Genomic DNA, 16,929 nt, shown 5'->3' with positions numbered 1-16,929 from the left:
TTGCATTTTTGTATCTGCGGCTCTTTTTTTGTGACTGTGTGGAACCCTGCTCAGCTACTGATTCATTGATTGATTGATCGTGTGACTGCACTACATTGTTTATTGCTTTCATTTTATGGATCAATGGTCTCGTTAGAGAGTAAAATTCATGTTAAATTGCTGTTTTAGGGGGTTGTTTTTATAAGTATGGAACAGATTAATCCTTTTTGCATTACTTTCTATGGGAAGGGGCGCCTTGGTTTTGGAACGCTTTGGTTTTGGAACAGACTTCCGGAACAGATTAAGTTTGAGAACCAAGGTACCACTGTATATACTTCCTGACTCCAGTACTGGAGTGCGGAACTAGGGTTGACATAAAGCAAGTAATTAAAACACTTTGATTCCAATATACGTCCAATATTTAACCCAATTGTCTTGAAATTTCTGTTCATCTTGCTCTCTTATTCTTCCCGTTATTCTCGCGAGCTCGGCATAATTTGTCAGTTTAACCTGCCAGTCACTATATTAGGTATCGCTTCCGTTTTCCAATTTTGTGCTAACATGATTCTTGCAGCTGTTGTGGCATATAGGAATAGTACCTTATCATCTTTTTTTAATTTCTTTACCCGTCATTCCTAGCAGAAAAGCTTCAGGTTTTTTGGGAAAGGTTTATTTAAAAAAAAAATTAAGTTCATTGTAAATCAATTCCCAAAATCCTTTCACTTTGCTGCATAACCACCACATATGGTAGAAATCACCATCTACCTCTCCACATTTCCAACATCTTTTGTTCTTTAACCTGTAGATCTTAGCCAGTTTCACTGGTGTGTGGTACCACCTATATATCGTTTTCCACATGTTTTCCCTTAATGCCATACACGCCGTGAACTTCAAGTTAATATTCCATAATATTCTCAAATTCAATGTTGTAGCCAATATCTATTGCCCATTTAGTCATGGCCTCCTTCACCTCCTCGCCTTTTGTGTGCCACTCCAATAGAATATCGTAGATTCTAGACAGTGTTTTGATGTTACCTTCCACAACTTCCACACTGAATTTAGATTTTTTTATCTTCAAATCCTAGTTTCTTTTTATCTTCTTTCAACAAATCATTTACCTGGTGGTATTGCTCCAAAGTATAGATGACACTGGCGGGACTGGAATAACTCTATCAGTAAGGGGTTACTATCTAAAAGATATAAAATACGTGCCTATAGAGTTTATCTGATACTTACCAAAGGAGTGGAGGGAAGTCCAAGGCTCGGCAGAGCCTAAAATATTTATATTTACGACTTAAGGAGTGGATATATTATGTGTAACCTTAATGTTGTATTTTGTATACGTCTATTTGTATATATGTATAATATCAATAAAAATTTATTTGCAAAAAAAAAGTAATTAAAACACTTGCTTCTCCTAAACGCCCTCCCATTTGGGGAAGACTCTATAGAGAAGCAGAAGACTTGCCAGTTTTGGAGCAAGGAGGATGGGTGCATTGCCTTTCCTCCAATGTGGATTCATGATCTCATCCCATGCTCACGTCTGATAGGCTACATGGTATAAACAGGAAGCCTCTTTGGCGTACGGGCAGTTTTCCCTGTACTTATTCTGATGTGACTTTCGGACATCATCGTATAGCTATATATAATTGGCTGGGTGAGGATAAGGCATTGTCTCTCTGCCTCATTGGCCAGGATTGCTTCTAGAAGGAGTCAGGGTTTTGTTTTGTTAAACAGTGCAAGTTAGAGTAAGTAAAAATGAAACAACAACAACAAAAAACACACAGCCACAACCGGGGGCACATCAAAAAGGTATGGAAGGCTACATGCTTTTGTTTGAGGGGATCTGTAAACAAACCCCTGTGTTGCAATACAGACGAGCTGAACAATATAACACAACTTCTCATATTAATTCTGACAAGTCTGGCTGATGAAGAATTGATCCAGATTGGCTGATGAAGCATTGAACGAAACAGATTGGTTATCCGGAAACTCTGTTCCGGCGATATTTGGTGACTGATTATGTATATATCAAACTTTTGAATTATTCTACCACGACTGGTGAAGAAGATTTAGAGACTTTGGTTGTAATTTCTGATCGTTTGTATTACTCTATAAATAGTTGTTAGCAGTGGCGTAGCGTGGGTTGTCAGCACCCGGGGCAAGGCAAGTAATTTGCGCCCCCTAACCCGTGGATTTGCGCCCCCTAACCCTAACCCCCAGATGTTGCGCCCGGTGCAGCCGGCCCCCCCTGCACCCCCCACGCTACGCCACTAGTTGTTATTGGCCATTGTTATTGGCCATTGTGTTGTGTTATATTGTTCAGTTTGTTTGAGGGGAAGCATTCACACAGGTAAAAAACACCCCTACTTTCAGCCTGAAGTGGTACAGTCTAGGAAAAGCTGTACCAGCTGATTCTGCCGACTGTATATAACCCGACCCTAAGCATAATGCTATTTTTGTTATTGAAGAATTTGTGGGGAGATTTTGCAAAGAAGATGGGTACTTGGGAGTTGACGCTGTGGAGTGAATTGGCTACATCCTAAGGAACTCAAGGACCAAACAGCCTTTGCGGTGTCAATTTAGTATCCTTTTGTTGATGTGTTGCATCTCTCTTTGTTGTGATCCAATCTGGAAGTAACAAATTGCATTCCTGTTTATTAGACATTTATTTTCACTCTCGTTACTTGGAAGAAATCAACACCGTTTCGTCCTTTTCCGTGGCAGTTTTCCTTTCCTTTTCCGGTTACATTGGTACAATTTTCTCATAGACCCCAGGAGTAAAATAGCTGCTTTTCCGTATCTGTAAAATAAGAAAAATAATCTGGCACTGCAAGAAAACTGTGTTTCAGCCAACATATATGCTTCCAAATACTTGATTGATATAGCCTACCTCCAGGTGTATATTCTCAACCTCTCTAATTTCTGTTCATCTTAACAAATGAGGTCCCTGATAATTGCTTTTGACAGAATATTTCACAATCTGTAAGCTTTTTCATTCTTCCATAATCTCAAATCCAGGAAGACAACAAAGATCAAGTCTGAAGGTATTTGAACTGATGGCCTGTTTGCTGTTTTTGTAACCTCTGCCTGAGAAATTTAGATAAAGTGTTCCCAGTCTACTATACACAATGCTGATGGTGAGATGCCTGGAACCAACATATTCTTTTATGCGTTTCACAATTTTACACTACCAACAACATTCTTCTCTGTATTTTGGCACTATGGCTGAGGGGAAATGGCCTCTCCAAATTCTCTAAACTCTTTTCCGGGGGTGAAATTCGGGCAGAGGGGGGGCGGTTTGCAGAATATTCTCCAAAGGGAGTAGGTGGGGTTTTCAAACTGAAGGATTGAAGGTGGCTAAGAACTCGATAATAAAAAAATAATTCCAGACAAACATAATCTCCAGATTAAAGTCCAATCAAAAAACAACATCCACAATATCCACCAAAGATGTGCCAGGCAGATTCGACTCAGGTAGGACTTTAGAAGGCAAAAACACAGGATGGGGAGTTCTTGAAAGACTCTAAGGAACAAGAATATACTCTAATTCTGATAGGCAACACACCTCTGTGAAGAGTTAAACCACCCTGTTCAGCGCATGCTGACTCTACTCATCGTATTGAGATTATTACAGCATTCTGGTATTGTGGTGAGGAAAGCAAGGGCAGTGGTTGCTAGCTCTGAATCAGAAAGAAACTGCTGCCGTTCATTTCACATTGATGAACATCCTTTTTGACCTCAAGCCCAGAACAGCAGTTGATCTTGAAGAACTAAATAACCCTGCAAGGAATTTCGTTTCATCTTCTACGGAAGTACTACAGACTTTTCGGTCTCTCGGTGTTCCTTCACCTTTCACGGCAAGAGTAATAATTTAACAGTGCTGAGTAGGACACATTTTCTGGTCCACACATAAGGCCCCTGCCCCATTTCTGGTGGATTGCATGCTGGGTGCTGTAATTCTTGCAAAAAAATAATAATTCTGGGCTTGGATGACTTAATATGGATCAGTTATGCCTCTTGTGTCAAGAGTTCTTGCACATGTACTCTTGCTTAAAACCAAAAACAAAGCATGTTGGTGGACCAAATTAAAATATGTTGGTGAGGACACCCTATCCTTGGTCTAATAATTCTAGATCAGGCAAGGCCAAACTTGGCACTCCAGCTGTTTGGGGACTACAATTCCCATCATCCCTGACCACTGATCCTGTTAGCTAGGAGTTGTAGTCTCAAAACAGCTGGAGTGTCAAGTTTAGCCATGCCTGTTCTAGATTCTGCTCAGCAACATAGCAATACAGACCAGACATTGCATTCAAGTCCTTCTTGGGATAGCAACTCAAGACTCTGGATGCAATTTCTAGCACATGCAGACACCAATTGATGTGAATGCATGGCTACATTCTCCAGGTTGACTTTTCAGGCCTGTCTGTTGACCAGAATGCAAGGGAAGCAAACTGCCAAAAATATGATGGTCATGATATTACAAATCCCCTTGGATTTATTCCTAAAAGCCCATGTACTATGTTATAGCTCATGTACTTACAGCCTTTCTCATAACGCAGGTTGTGATTAAAATGCTGTATACAAGCAATCCAGAAGCTACTGCTGTTGTGATCCAAAGATAGAGTTGCGGGTCTGGGCATGGATCTGTGTCTGAAATACATTTAATTTTTCAAATTATCATCTTCAGGAAGATAGAGCAAATCTTAACACACACACACAGTTTCCCAAGTACAGTTGTACCTTGGAAGTCGAAAGGAATCCCTTCCGGAAGTCCGTTCGACTTCCAAAACATTTGGAAACCAAGGCACAGGCCAGAAAGCTCACTGCAAAATTCAGAGAAGTTTGAGTTTCAAAGGATGGCTGTGCTTCAGTTCTCGTATTGCTTTGGAAAATATGAAGGTAGGTTAAATGCAAACTGAATCTGATTTCTCCCCATCCCTACTGGCAATAGATATGGAGGACAATATGCTGCGAGGAATTCACAACTCACTAGGAAGCAAATCTCAGTGTGACGGACTTCTGCACAAACATGTACATACTGTGAGAAGGCTGATTTGAGAGTTACAGGATTGAACTGATAGACCTCAAGGACACACATTCATTCTGAAAAACACTTGAAGGCACCCTGACATCAAATCGTGAGCTTTCTGAACTCACCAACCACATAGAGCTGGGTTCCCCTTCCCATGACTTGGTTGTAGGGTGGCGGGAAAATCCGTTCCATCTTGCAGATATACAGACCAGCATCAGTCGGCTGCAGACCCCATAGAGTAACGTTTACACCATTGTGACCAGGGTGGACTTGGCACTTGATGCCATCCTTCACGATGAACGGCTCATACCCAGCAGTAAGCCATGAAGCACACATCCTGAGAGACTCGTTGCCAAGGTCTTTAAGTAAAGTTATCACAAGTCCCTCTGCATCTCCAGCATTCCTGTATTCACACGCAAAGTGGGCAGCCTCTGGACTTTTTACCACCAGGAACGACGGTTGAGTTACTTCTATGACTGTAATGAAATATCAGACAGAGCGCTGTGATAAATAAACATGCTCAAGAGAAATATGCTGTATCCATAGAAAAGGGAGTGGCAGGTATCTCAGATACTTATTTAATATCAGATATTTAATTTACGGCTTTTGAATTATGGTGCTGGAGGAGACTCTTGAGAGTCCCATGGACTGCAAGAAGATCAAACCTATCCGTTCTTAAGGAAATCAGCCCTGAGTGCTCACTGGAAGGACAGGTCGTGAAGCTGAGGCTCCAATACTTTGGCCACCTCATGAGAAGAGAAGACTCCCTGGAAAAGACCCTGATGTTGGGAAAGATGGAGGGCACAAGGAGAAGAGGACGACAGAGGACGCGATGGTTGGATAGTGTTCTCGAAGCTACCAGCATGAGTTTGACCAAACTGTGAGAGGCAGTGGAAGACAGAAGTGCCTGGCGTGCTCTGGTCCATGGGGCCACGAAGAGTCGGACACGACTAAACAACTAAACAACAACAACAACAATTTAATTTTTACGACATTTATATCTTGAGGGAACTCAAGACAGCATACATGCCGTTCCCAGGCAGTCACAAATCCATCTAGCATCCGTAGGGTTCCCTCAAGCCATATCTTGGAAAATTTTACTTGAAGTTCTTCAAATAAAACCAGGCATATATTCAACATGTGAGCAGAATTCAGCTGACACGTGCCTTAAGTTCTGCAGGAGAAGACCTAGTCATAATTCCATCAATGACTATAGTTTGTAATGCAGCATCTGAGAGCATGGCCTTCTCTGTTTTGGCACCACAGGTGTAGAATTTCCTCCCTTTGGAAAGAATTTCCTCCCTTTGGAAAGTTCTCCTCCCTTGCTATTTAGCTTCATTATTAACTTAACTTGGGTAGGAGAGCTGGTCTCTTCTGCTTATGGCTTGCTGTTGTATTATACTTAGTAGTTTTTATGGTATTAATAGTAGTAGTGTTAGTATTAGGCAACAACAACAACATTTCTTACCTGCCGTTGACCATATGGTCCCACAATATTAAAATCAGTTAAGACAATTATGTAATTCTGCATGTGAGATTTTAATATTTGGAGGTTTTTTAAAAAATATCTGGAATGTTAGAGAGTTTTTAAAATATTTGCAGTTCCCACAATATTAAAATTAGTAAGAACAATCATGCAATTCTATATGTTACATTTTAGTATTTGGAAGTTTTTCAATATTTGGATTTTTAAAGAAAAAGAAAAAAGAATGAGTTTAGGTGCACACTACCCTAGGAAACATTGGATTTAAGGGTGAGTTATTATTGGGAAAATAAATAAATGAACTTTGCACAAAAGTTTATTTTAATTTTATTTTAGACATCTACTTCTTTAGCAGTCGCCCAGGAACGTCTCGAGAATTATACGTTCCAGGAACGTCTCAAGAATTATAGCACCAGAGAAATGCAGTCCCCACTGGTCTCTCACTTATTTACTTAATTAATTTTGCATGCAGCTTTTCAAAACTAGCGTTCCTCCTCAAGCAGCTCTCAGTTAAATGTTTGTGAAAACAAGAATGCACGAAAACAACATCAAATTCCCATCACTAAAAGTTCAAGTAAATGAGAGGTGTTTTCCAAGTCTAAGGCTATGTTTTTAAAAACGAAACAGAAATCATAACATTATCAAATCCCGGTAATGGCCTGCATTCTCCTCCCCCCACCCCCTTCAAATGTAGCAGATGAACAGGTGTCAATCTCCAAGTGACCTTAAGGAAGGTAATGAATAAGAATAAGACTAAGAATTCCATCCTGTATCTATTTTCTAGATTGCAAATGCCTCAAGGTAAGGATTAATATTTTGACCAAACTGCGGGAGGCAGTGGAAGACAGGAGTGCCTGGGGTGCTCTGGTCCATAGGGTCACGAGAGTTGGACACGACTAAACGACTAAACAACAACAACAAGGACTAATATGATATAAAAGTACAATAAAAACATAAAAAGAGCCTTGCTATATCAGGCCAATGGTCCTTTTAGCATCTTACTCTCATGGTGACTAACAAGATGCTGGTAGGCAGGGGCAAAACTAGTCAAAGACCCAGTTTGACACACCCACCAATGAGCATTTGCTGGGCAGCCTCAATGGTACACCTCTGGAGGCTTCACCTGGGGCAAAAAACCTGGCTAACCTGCCCAACTCTCCCATAACTATGGCTCTGCCTGTAGGAGGCCCATATGTACATATATAGATGGTGGTCATGGTGGTGTTCATAAAATCATCATCATCATCATTATTTATACCCTGCCCATCTGGTTTTCCCAGGCACTCTGGGCAGCTGACAGCACATAAAAAACAGTAAAACATTGGACGTTAAAAATTTCCCAGTGCAGTAGTAACAACTACTGTAGTAACAACAACAACAACCCTACTTTGTAATGTATTTTTCATGTCTCTTCTGGATAATTTTATATAGGAGGACTTTCTAAGCCTCGTCCTATATTATTAATAACTCACCTTTGCTGAAGCCAGCAGCTAAGCTGGGAAAGACAATGGCGATAAAAAACGAAATCATCACACAGCCAGATGTTGGATTCATGTAGACGTTCGATGCTTTCTTAGTCGAAGACAAGCTGGAAACAAACCGGATTGATATTTAGAATGATCCTTTGTTCACGATAGAGGATTTCGGTTTGAACAGAACCCATGCAGTGTGTGAGAGATAGAAAGTGAGAGGGAGGATATACCTGAAAAGGTAAGCAATGTTTTGGTTGTTTCAAGACAGGAAACAGTGGAAATACGTGTGCAGTTAACCTCAAAGAGCAGTGAGCAAAGCAAATGTTCACCACCCAGAAAAATTAGTCAATATGAAACTTGTATTCAATATTAAAATGTACGGCAAGAAAGGGGAGATTGTCCCCTACAGCATCAATGGAGTTCTTTTCCTTCCGTTCTTTCTGTTATTTTCCATTTATGTACATAATAGTATTGGGCAGCAGCCAATGTCACATGAATGGACTTCTGCTCGCGTGAGAGGACTTCCTCTTCTTCTTTCCCCACCCACTCTCCCCAAATCTTCTCCAGAGAATCTCCCGCAACCCCCCAAGAGAAGATTTTGAAGGGTGGGGCTTCAGGAGGTAGGAGAGGAAGGGGTGAAATCCTATCACAGCCATGGAAGTCTGCCAGAAGTCCAGCAATCCCTCAGCAAATTTAAAATATAACAAGTGAGAAAATAAAATAACGTCATGGTGTTGTTTTAAGTAATAATTTAATTGGAGGCAAACGACGCCCATCTCCCTGATGCGGGTGGCGCTGTGGGTTAAACCACAGAGCCTAGGACTTGCCGATCAGAAGGTCGTCGGTTCAAATCCCCACGACGGGGTGAGCTCCTGTTGCTCGGTCCCTGCTCCTGCCAACCTAGCAGTTTGAAAGCACAAAGTGCAAGTAGATAAATAGGTACCGCTCTGGCGGGAAGGTAAACAGTGTTTCCCTGTGCTGCTCCGGTTCGCCAGAAGTGGCTTAGTCATGCTGGCCACATGACCTGGAAGCTGTACGCCAGCTCCCTCGGCCAATAAAGCAAGATGAGCGCCGTAACCCCAGAGTCGGCCACGACTGGACCTAATGGTCAGGGGCCCCTTTACCCTTTATAGTGCCAATGGGCTCCATGAGAAACTTACTCATCGAGACCCCAACATCATTTTGAACTGAAATGCCTGACAACGCAGCCTTAGGGGAATGTGGTACTGACCGGTGCAAGCTGTCTTCCTGCTGATGCTTCTTAGTTCATGAGAGCAATTTGAGAACCAGAGGGTGAACCATTTAGGCTGGAATTTTCAATTTGTTCAGCATTACTTCACAAATTGAAGAGATGCAGGTGGCGCTGTGGTCTAAACTACTGAGCCTTGGGCTTGCCGTTCATAAGGTCAGTGGTTCGAATCCCTGCGATGGAGTGAGCTCCCATTGCTCGGTCCCAGCTCCTGCCAACCTAGCGATTCGAAAGCATGCCAAAGTGCAAGTAGATAAATAGGTACTGCTCCGGCAGGAAGGTAAACGGCATTTCCATATGCTGCTCTGGTTTGCCACATGATCCGGCCACATGACCAGGAAAAACTGTCTGCAGACAAACGCCAGCTCCCTCAGCCAGTAAAGCGAGATGAGTGCCACAACCCCAGAGTTGTCCACGACCGGACTTAACAGTCAGGGGACCCTTTACCTTTACTTCACGAATTGCATAGCATGTCTATGGCATGCACAAGGTCTGTGATATCCCATTTGAGACTTCTATAGGTGTCTACTTCACCACTAGGATAGACCTCTGAAGTTGCTTCAAAACATGAAAGTTGTTATAAAAAAATAATACTAAGATTACATACATACATAACATCCACATTTCTCAGCACATGCCTGCACATGTATGCGTACCTCCAGTATGTATGATCAGTCATTAGCTTACACTCAATATATGAATACAAGGCATTTATATGCCATTTCCAGTACTATATGCATTTCCACCTGACTCTAGTATACACCTTTTCGTACACATTACTTGGCTGCAGAACTGCACCGTAAAAGCCATAGAAGTGCGAATTTCAAAGGATGGATGGCTTCCGATTCACACATTGTTTGGGTTCAGATTATGGAGGTTTACCTTTAAGTATGAAATGCATTGCATCTCTTCCCCAACCCAACTCAAAAGGCAGATTATCCATTCCTTGCCTCTCTAGGCTGTCTAAACTTGGCCACTAGGAAAGTTTTACCTGCTCTTCTTCAAAGCCAGAGACTGGGGGAATTTCCCCTCACTGGTAAGGTAAAGATAAGGGACCCCTGACCATTAGGTCCAGTCGTGGCCGACTCTGGGGTTGTGGCGCTCATCTCGCTTTATTGGCCAAGGGAGCTGGCGTACAGCTTCCAGGTCATGTGGCCAATTTGACTAAGCCACTTCTGGCGAACCAGAGCAGCGCATGGAAACGCCATTTACCTTCCCTCAGGAGCGGTACCTATTTATCTACTTGCACTTTTGACATACTTTCGATCTGCTAGGTTGGCAGGAGCAGGAACTGAGCAAGGGCAGCTCACCCCATCACGGGGATTCGAACCGCCCACCTTCTGATCGGCCAGTCCTAGGCTCTGTGGTGTAACCCACAGCGCCACCCGCTTCCCTTCCCTCACTGATGGTCAAGCTTAAACAGTCACAAAACTTTGGGAGGGAAAAGCTGGCCTTTCCTCCTCTTAAGGCAGCCCTCTAGGTGTTTTAGGACTACAATTCCCATCATCCCTGACCACTGGTTTTGTTAGCTAGGGATGATGGGAGTTGTAGTCCCAAAACATCTGGAGGGCCAAGTTTGCCTATGCCTTTCTTAAGGGTAGTAGCTGCTGTTCCTCTCTGCCCACACACCACTTGCCTGGCTGCCAGTTTCAGTAATGGGTTTTTGCTTACCTGCAAAGCTGGAGCAACAGGTACGCTTCACCTGTTCTCTGCCTCTTCTTCAAATCACACACCTGGTGACAGAAAAGGACAGAGATGATTCCAGCAGCTGCAAAGATGGCTCACCTTGAGATACCAGCAGAGCAAATGGTGGTCATGATTCCATAGCAGGATGTAGAATAGAAAGTTATTCTGAATACCCCCAGGCTCTCTCCGATATGTAAAAACCTGCCTTTTTGCTTGAAATTAGCCCTGTTTCACTTCAAAGCTGATTGTCACGGGGTCATCTTGGTTTGCGTCTAAAAATAATGTCAGGCAGGAAGTCTGCTTGATGGCCTGAGTAATTATGGTAATCAGATTTCCACCAGCATCTTTCCTCCCTGCTTACTTCACTGTGTTTCATTTGCATATTAATTAGCTGACTGTTGACTCAAAAACATCAAACATGTGGCATTTCTGCTGCTGCTCCAGTTCTGTTCTTTCTGACGATCTTCAAAGAAGGGCTTTCAGTTTATTGACATCCCTGCAAGCTGTTTGGTTCACTGGTGAGAATCATGAACGTAACATGAATCTCACGTGCGAGACTTTCCCGTCTTGTAGAAAAATGGCTTTTCTCAATTTAAATTGAAAAGTTGCTCGTAGATCCACACACGAACCTACTTAAGTCAGATCATGGATCCATGTGGCCCAGTGTTGCATATACTCTGGCTGGCAACAGCTTTCAGTTGGAGATCTTTTCCAGGGCTGGCCCTACCATTAGACAGGATGGGGCAACTGCAATAGTTAGTAGATGCGACCGGGGGGGGGGCAGGGAGCCACAGCAAAGGGTTGGAGGGCAAGCTGCCCTCACATGTGGTAAATGATGCTGTGCCATTGCCAGCAGGGTTGAAGTAAGATTCAGCTGCCAGTCTGGTCAGCCTCTCCACATGAAGTGGGAGAAAGCTGCCATATTGCCTGACCCCTGGTTGTCTCTTGAGCTTGGACAGTCCATTCTAAAGATGAACTAGTTCCGGTTCAAATACAGCATGTAGAAGCAGGAACTAATTCCAGTTCTATTCACAGTCAGTTCACGATTCAATTCAATCCTCGGCAATGAATATTGGACAGCTCCACCTAGGAATAGGAAAGCGTCCATATCCCTTATAAGTTAACAGGGTATTCAAATGTATCACTTACAATATACGGTAAGTGATACATTCCTTCAGTCTAGACACTGAGGTCCAGCTCTGAGGGCCTTCTGGCGGTTCCCTCACTGCAAGAGGTGAGGTTACAGGGAACCAGGCAGAAGGCCTTCTTGGTGGTGGCACCTGCCCTGTGGAATGCCCTCCCATCAGATGTCAAGGAAATAAACAACTCTCTGACCTTTAGAAGACATCTGAAGGCAACCCTGTATCAGGAAATTTTTAATGTCTAATGTTTTACAATTTTTAATGTGCTGTAAACTGCCCAGAGTAGCTGGGGGAACCCAGCCAGATGGGCGGGGTATAAATAAAATTATTATTATTATTATTATTATTATTATTATTATTATTATTATTATTATACCACCCAAGATATTTTGCTGCCTGAAGTGAAGGAGAAGATGCCCCACCCCCCTACATTCTGCTTACAGAAGCAGCTAACCAGAATGGCAGTCAAATCTTCAGCACTGTTGAAGGAAACTCCACTGCATCTCAGAGCAGCTCCTTGTTAGCTAGGGCCACATTCACGACATATATTTAAAGCACTATGTTGCCACTTTAAACAGCATGGGTTCCCACAAAGAATTATGGGAACTGTAGTTTTGTCCTGAGGGATGCAGATGGCGCTGTGGGTTAAACCACAGAGCCTAGGACTTGCGGATCAGAAGGTCAGCGGTTCAAATCCCCGCAACAGGGTGAGCTCCCGTTGCTCAGTCCCAGCTCCTGCCAACCTAGCAGTTGAAAGCACATCAAAGTGCAAGTAGATAAATAGGTACCACTCCGGCGGGAAGGTAAACGGTGTTTCCGTCCGCTGCTCTGGTTCGCCTGAAGCGGCTTAGTCATGCTGGCCACATGACCCGGAAGCTGTACACCGGCTCCCTCGGCCAATAAAGCGAGATGAGTGCCGCAACCCCAGAGTCAATCACGACTGGACCTAATGGTCAGGGGTCCCTTTACCTTTACCTAGTTGGGTCCTGAGAGTTATTAGGAAACAATGATGATCTATCCCTGCTCACAGGGAACTCTGGAAATTGTAGCTCTGAGAGGGAAATAGGGGTCTCCTGACAACTCTCAGGTCCCTTAACAAATTCCAGCTCCCAGAATTCTTTGGAAGAAGCTGCGATGGTTTAAAGTGACATCTTAGTGCTTAGGTCCCAGGCCTCAGAGAGATTAGGCTGGCCTCAACTAGAGCCAGGGCCTTCTCGGCTGCGGCTCCAATCTGGTGGAACGCTCTGTCACAAGAGACTAGGGCCCTGCGGGACCTGACATCTTTCCGCAGGGCCTGCAAGACAGAGTTGTTCCACCAGGCCTTTGGTGAGGGCGCAGCCTGACTCCCTCCTCTGGCAACCTGCATAGAATTTTCCTTAATCGGTTGCCATCAATTTGATTTTAATTAATTTTTATAATGAAATATTTTTAGAATGTGTGATTATTTGACTGTTTGATTATTTGATTGTTGTTAGCCGCCCTGAGCCCGGCTTCGGCTGGGGAGGGCGGGATATAAATAAAACATTTTATTATTGTTGTTATTATTATTATTATTATTATTATTATTATTATTATTATTATTAGTGCACACTTTCCTCTCTCTCTTTCAATCCCCACCTCTCAAAATCTACCTGAGTCCTAATGGTAGGGCTGTCCCTGTGGTTGACAGGTATGGCTGGCAATTGTTTCATGCTGCTCACCTACGTTGAAGGTCAACTCAGTGAGAAATGGCTCGATTTTTGCTTTTTTAACCACTGTAGATTTCAGTTTTTTACCGTTGCTCCGCTTCTAACATCAACCACAAACGAATGTTTTAGCGTTCTGCCATTGATCATCAATATTTCCGACTTGATTTTTACCTTAGTTTCGCTTTCATTGCGATCTCTGGCACTGATAATCACCATTGTGTCATTTTCTTCACAAATAGCCACTCCTAAATATAGAGGGCACACTCCCCCCACCGCCGCCATGTCATACTGAAACTGTTAAAGGTGTGGATATCACGTGTGTTCCTGATATTGCCGCCACACAGATTATCTCTCAATTGTTCTGTCAGCACAAATAACGATAAACCAGCCGTTTTCATCTGCATTGAGGCAGGATATGGAGGTCAAACCTTGAGGAGGCTCCTAACCTACAGCCAAGATGGCTATGGTAGCCAACATGGGGAGCCTTTGGCTCTCCAGACATTGCCGGACTCCAACTCCCATCAGCCCCAACAAGCATGGCCAATCACCAGGGATGGTGGGAGTTGTAGTTCAGTAACATCTGGAGAGCAAAAAGTTCCTCACACCTGTCATATACCAACAGCAAACTCAGTTATCCAAGTGCCATTCCATCTACAGTGGTACCTCAGGTTAAGTACTTAATTTGTTCTGGAGGTCTGTACTTAACCTGAAACTGTTCTTAACCTGAAGCACCACTTTAGCCAATGGGGCCTCCTGCTGCTGCTGCGCCGCCGGAGCACGATTTCTGTTCTCATCCTGAAGCAAAGTTCTTAACCTGAAGCACTATTTCTGGGTTAGCGGAGTCTGTAACCTGAAGCATATGTAACCTGAAGCGTATGTAACCCGAGGTACTACTGTACTGCCAAAATGGGAACAAGAGGGAGGTTCTGACTGTCTTGGCAGACCCCTGAGACTTGTAGAAATAATAATAATAATAATAATAATAATAATAATAATAATAATAATAATACAGTGGTACCTCTTTAAAGCAGTGGGATCTGGCTTTAAAAGAGGAGTAGACAAAATCACAGAAAATGTTATCTGTGGTTCTGCCACCAATATCAGCAACAGTATGCCTCTGAAGACCAGTTTCTGCCGGATTTACGTACAAGCTAAACAAGCTATACCTTAGGGCCCCACTCTCTTGGGGCCCCCCAAAAAAATAAAAAAAAGACACTGGCTATACATTTCCCAAATAGAAGATAAAAAGCAAATAAAATAAAACCTACATACAGCAACAGTGTTTTGTGTTGTGTAGGCTCCTATGATGTAAGCCTGCTAGCCTGCTCCCTAAAATATCACTGGTTTGCTCATTTCTATATATAGGGTGCCTACATTCTGCATGGACTGGTTGCAGCAATTGTTGTTGATGTTTAGTCGTTTCTGACTCTTCGTGACCCCATGGACCAGAGCACGCCAGGCACTCCTGTCTTCCACCGCCTCCCGCAGTTTGGTCAAACTCATGCTGGTAGCTTCGACAACACTCTCCAACCATCTCGCCCTCTGTCGTCCCCTTCTCCTTGTGCCCTCCATCTTTCCCAACATCAGGGTCTTTTCCAGGAAGTCTTCTCTTCTCATGAGGTGGCCAAAGTATTGGAGCCTCAGCTTCAGGATCTGTCCTTCCAGTGAGCACTCAGAGCTGATTTCCTTCAGAATGGATAGGTTTGATCTTCTTGCAGTCCATGGGACTCTCAAGAGTCTCCTCCAGCACCATAATTCAAAAGCGTCAATTCTTTGGCGATCAGTCTTCTTTATGGTCCAGCTCTCACTTCCATACATCACTACTGGGAAAACCATGGGTTTAACTATACTGCCTTGCTGTGGCAAAGGGGCTTGAATAACTCAGAGAAGCTATGAGCTATGCCGTGCAAGGCCACCCAAGATGGACAGGTCATAGTGGAGAGTTTTGACCAAACGTGATTCACCTGGAGCAGGAACAGGCAAGCCACTACAGTATCCCTGCCAGGAAAACACCATGGACAAAGACAACAAGTTTCAACAATTACTTGGATAAAATACATATTTTGTAATGTGCAAATGGCTTGAGATACCTATTAGGTCCATAAATTACCATATAGCATATATTCAGCACAAAAACCAGCGACAATTGTTGACAAAGGACAGCTGGACATATAAAGGGCCCCAGAACCTTCAGTAGCTTAGGGTCTCATCAAACCTAAATCTGGCCCTATTGCATTATGATCTTTCCTGTAAGTCCTTGCCACGGGCATCTGGTTGGCCGCTGTGAGAACGAATGCTGGACCAGATGTGCTGCTGGCCTAATCCAGATTATGTGCAAAGCCAACGTTTCACGTTTTACGTACAGATAAGAACTCCTTTGCATTGAATTGATTTCTCCAGGAACTGAGCAGGCTGGGTTTATGGTTGAAACGTGCCTGTGGTTAATAAAAACAGATCAGCTAAATGCAGATGACATCCAGTTTACTGTCAGCATAGTATTGATATCTGTCAGAGAAAAATTACAGCTCCTGGAACTCAGGAAACCATTATCTCAATACATCACATCGACATTAGGGCTTCATCACCATCCTTTTATCTCATTAAGCATCTGGTCTTTGCAATGCAAGTAGGGAAGAACAAAAACAGTTCAACCACAACTCTGTGTCGGGGGCCTCCCCCTATATTGCTTACATAGTCCCTTCCTCAAAACTGCAGTTGCAATTTTCAAATCGAGACGGAAGCAACTGGTTCCTACCCAGTCCCCATTTACTCCCTTTTAAAATCTTTTCTATGGCAAGAATAGAGCCCATGTTTTCTTTTTAATGGTCAATAGAAGGATTGTGTGGCATCAGGGATTTCTATAATAATGGGCAACTTAAGAAAAGGATAAGAAATCCTGAGGAATGTTAAATGAGCTAGAGCGCATAGTTTGAACAAGTTAGCTCCTTTATAGTAAAATGGTATCGTTAAACAGCAAGCAAGACGAGAATTAACGTCATTTGAAAACTTGATTGTGGCACATAACTTTAATGCCAAAGGACAGATTTACCCAAATGTGTAGAATACTGGCAAAATTAGATGCAGGAGATCTAACAAGATTACAAAAAAAAAAGATGTTGGGGAAAGGATTTGGATTACAATTTTGACCCCTTTAAATGGAAAAGTATATGGCACAAAGTGCTTGTGAAATCAGTA

General features: G+C 43.1%; 1 protein-coding gene across 1 annotated transcript in view; it reads right to left on the bottom strand.

Moving 5' to 3' along the window:
- Nucleotides 1-2,274: 2,274 nt before the first annotated feature.
- The window catches only part of LOC309360336 (uncharacterized protein), a 58,293-nt gene continuing 43,638 nt past the window's right edge, over nucleotides 2,275-16,929 (bottom strand). Inside the window, exons 4-8 of the mRNA XM_081895014.1 lie at nucleotides 10,890-10,951; nucleotides 7,970-8,085; nucleotides 5,140-5,490; nucleotides 4,523-4,632; nucleotides 2,275-2,782 (exon numbers count right to left, since the gene is read on the bottom strand). Of these exons, the coding sequence (XP_081751140.1) occupies nucleotides 2,726-2,782; nucleotides 4,523-4,632; nucleotides 5,140-5,490; nucleotides 7,970-8,085; nucleotides 10,890-10,951 (696 nt within the window). The 3' untranslated portion in view covers nucleotides 2,275-2,725. The remainder of the gene's footprint in view (nucleotides 2,783-4,522; nucleotides 4,633-5,139; nucleotides 5,491-7,969; nucleotides 8,086-10,889; nucleotides 10,952-16,929) is intronic.

This window comes from Podarcis melisellensis (assembly GCF_964234715.1).
Source record: "Podarcis melisellensis genome assembly, chromosome: 1".
In the NCBI taxonomy this organism is placed as follows: domain Eukaryota; kingdom Metazoa; phylum Chordata; class Lepidosauria; order Squamata; family Lacertidae; genus Podarcis; species Podarcis melisellensis.
The sequence above is the reverse complement of the archived record's forward strand: the minus strand, read 5'-3'. Positions and strand labels throughout refer to the sequence as shown.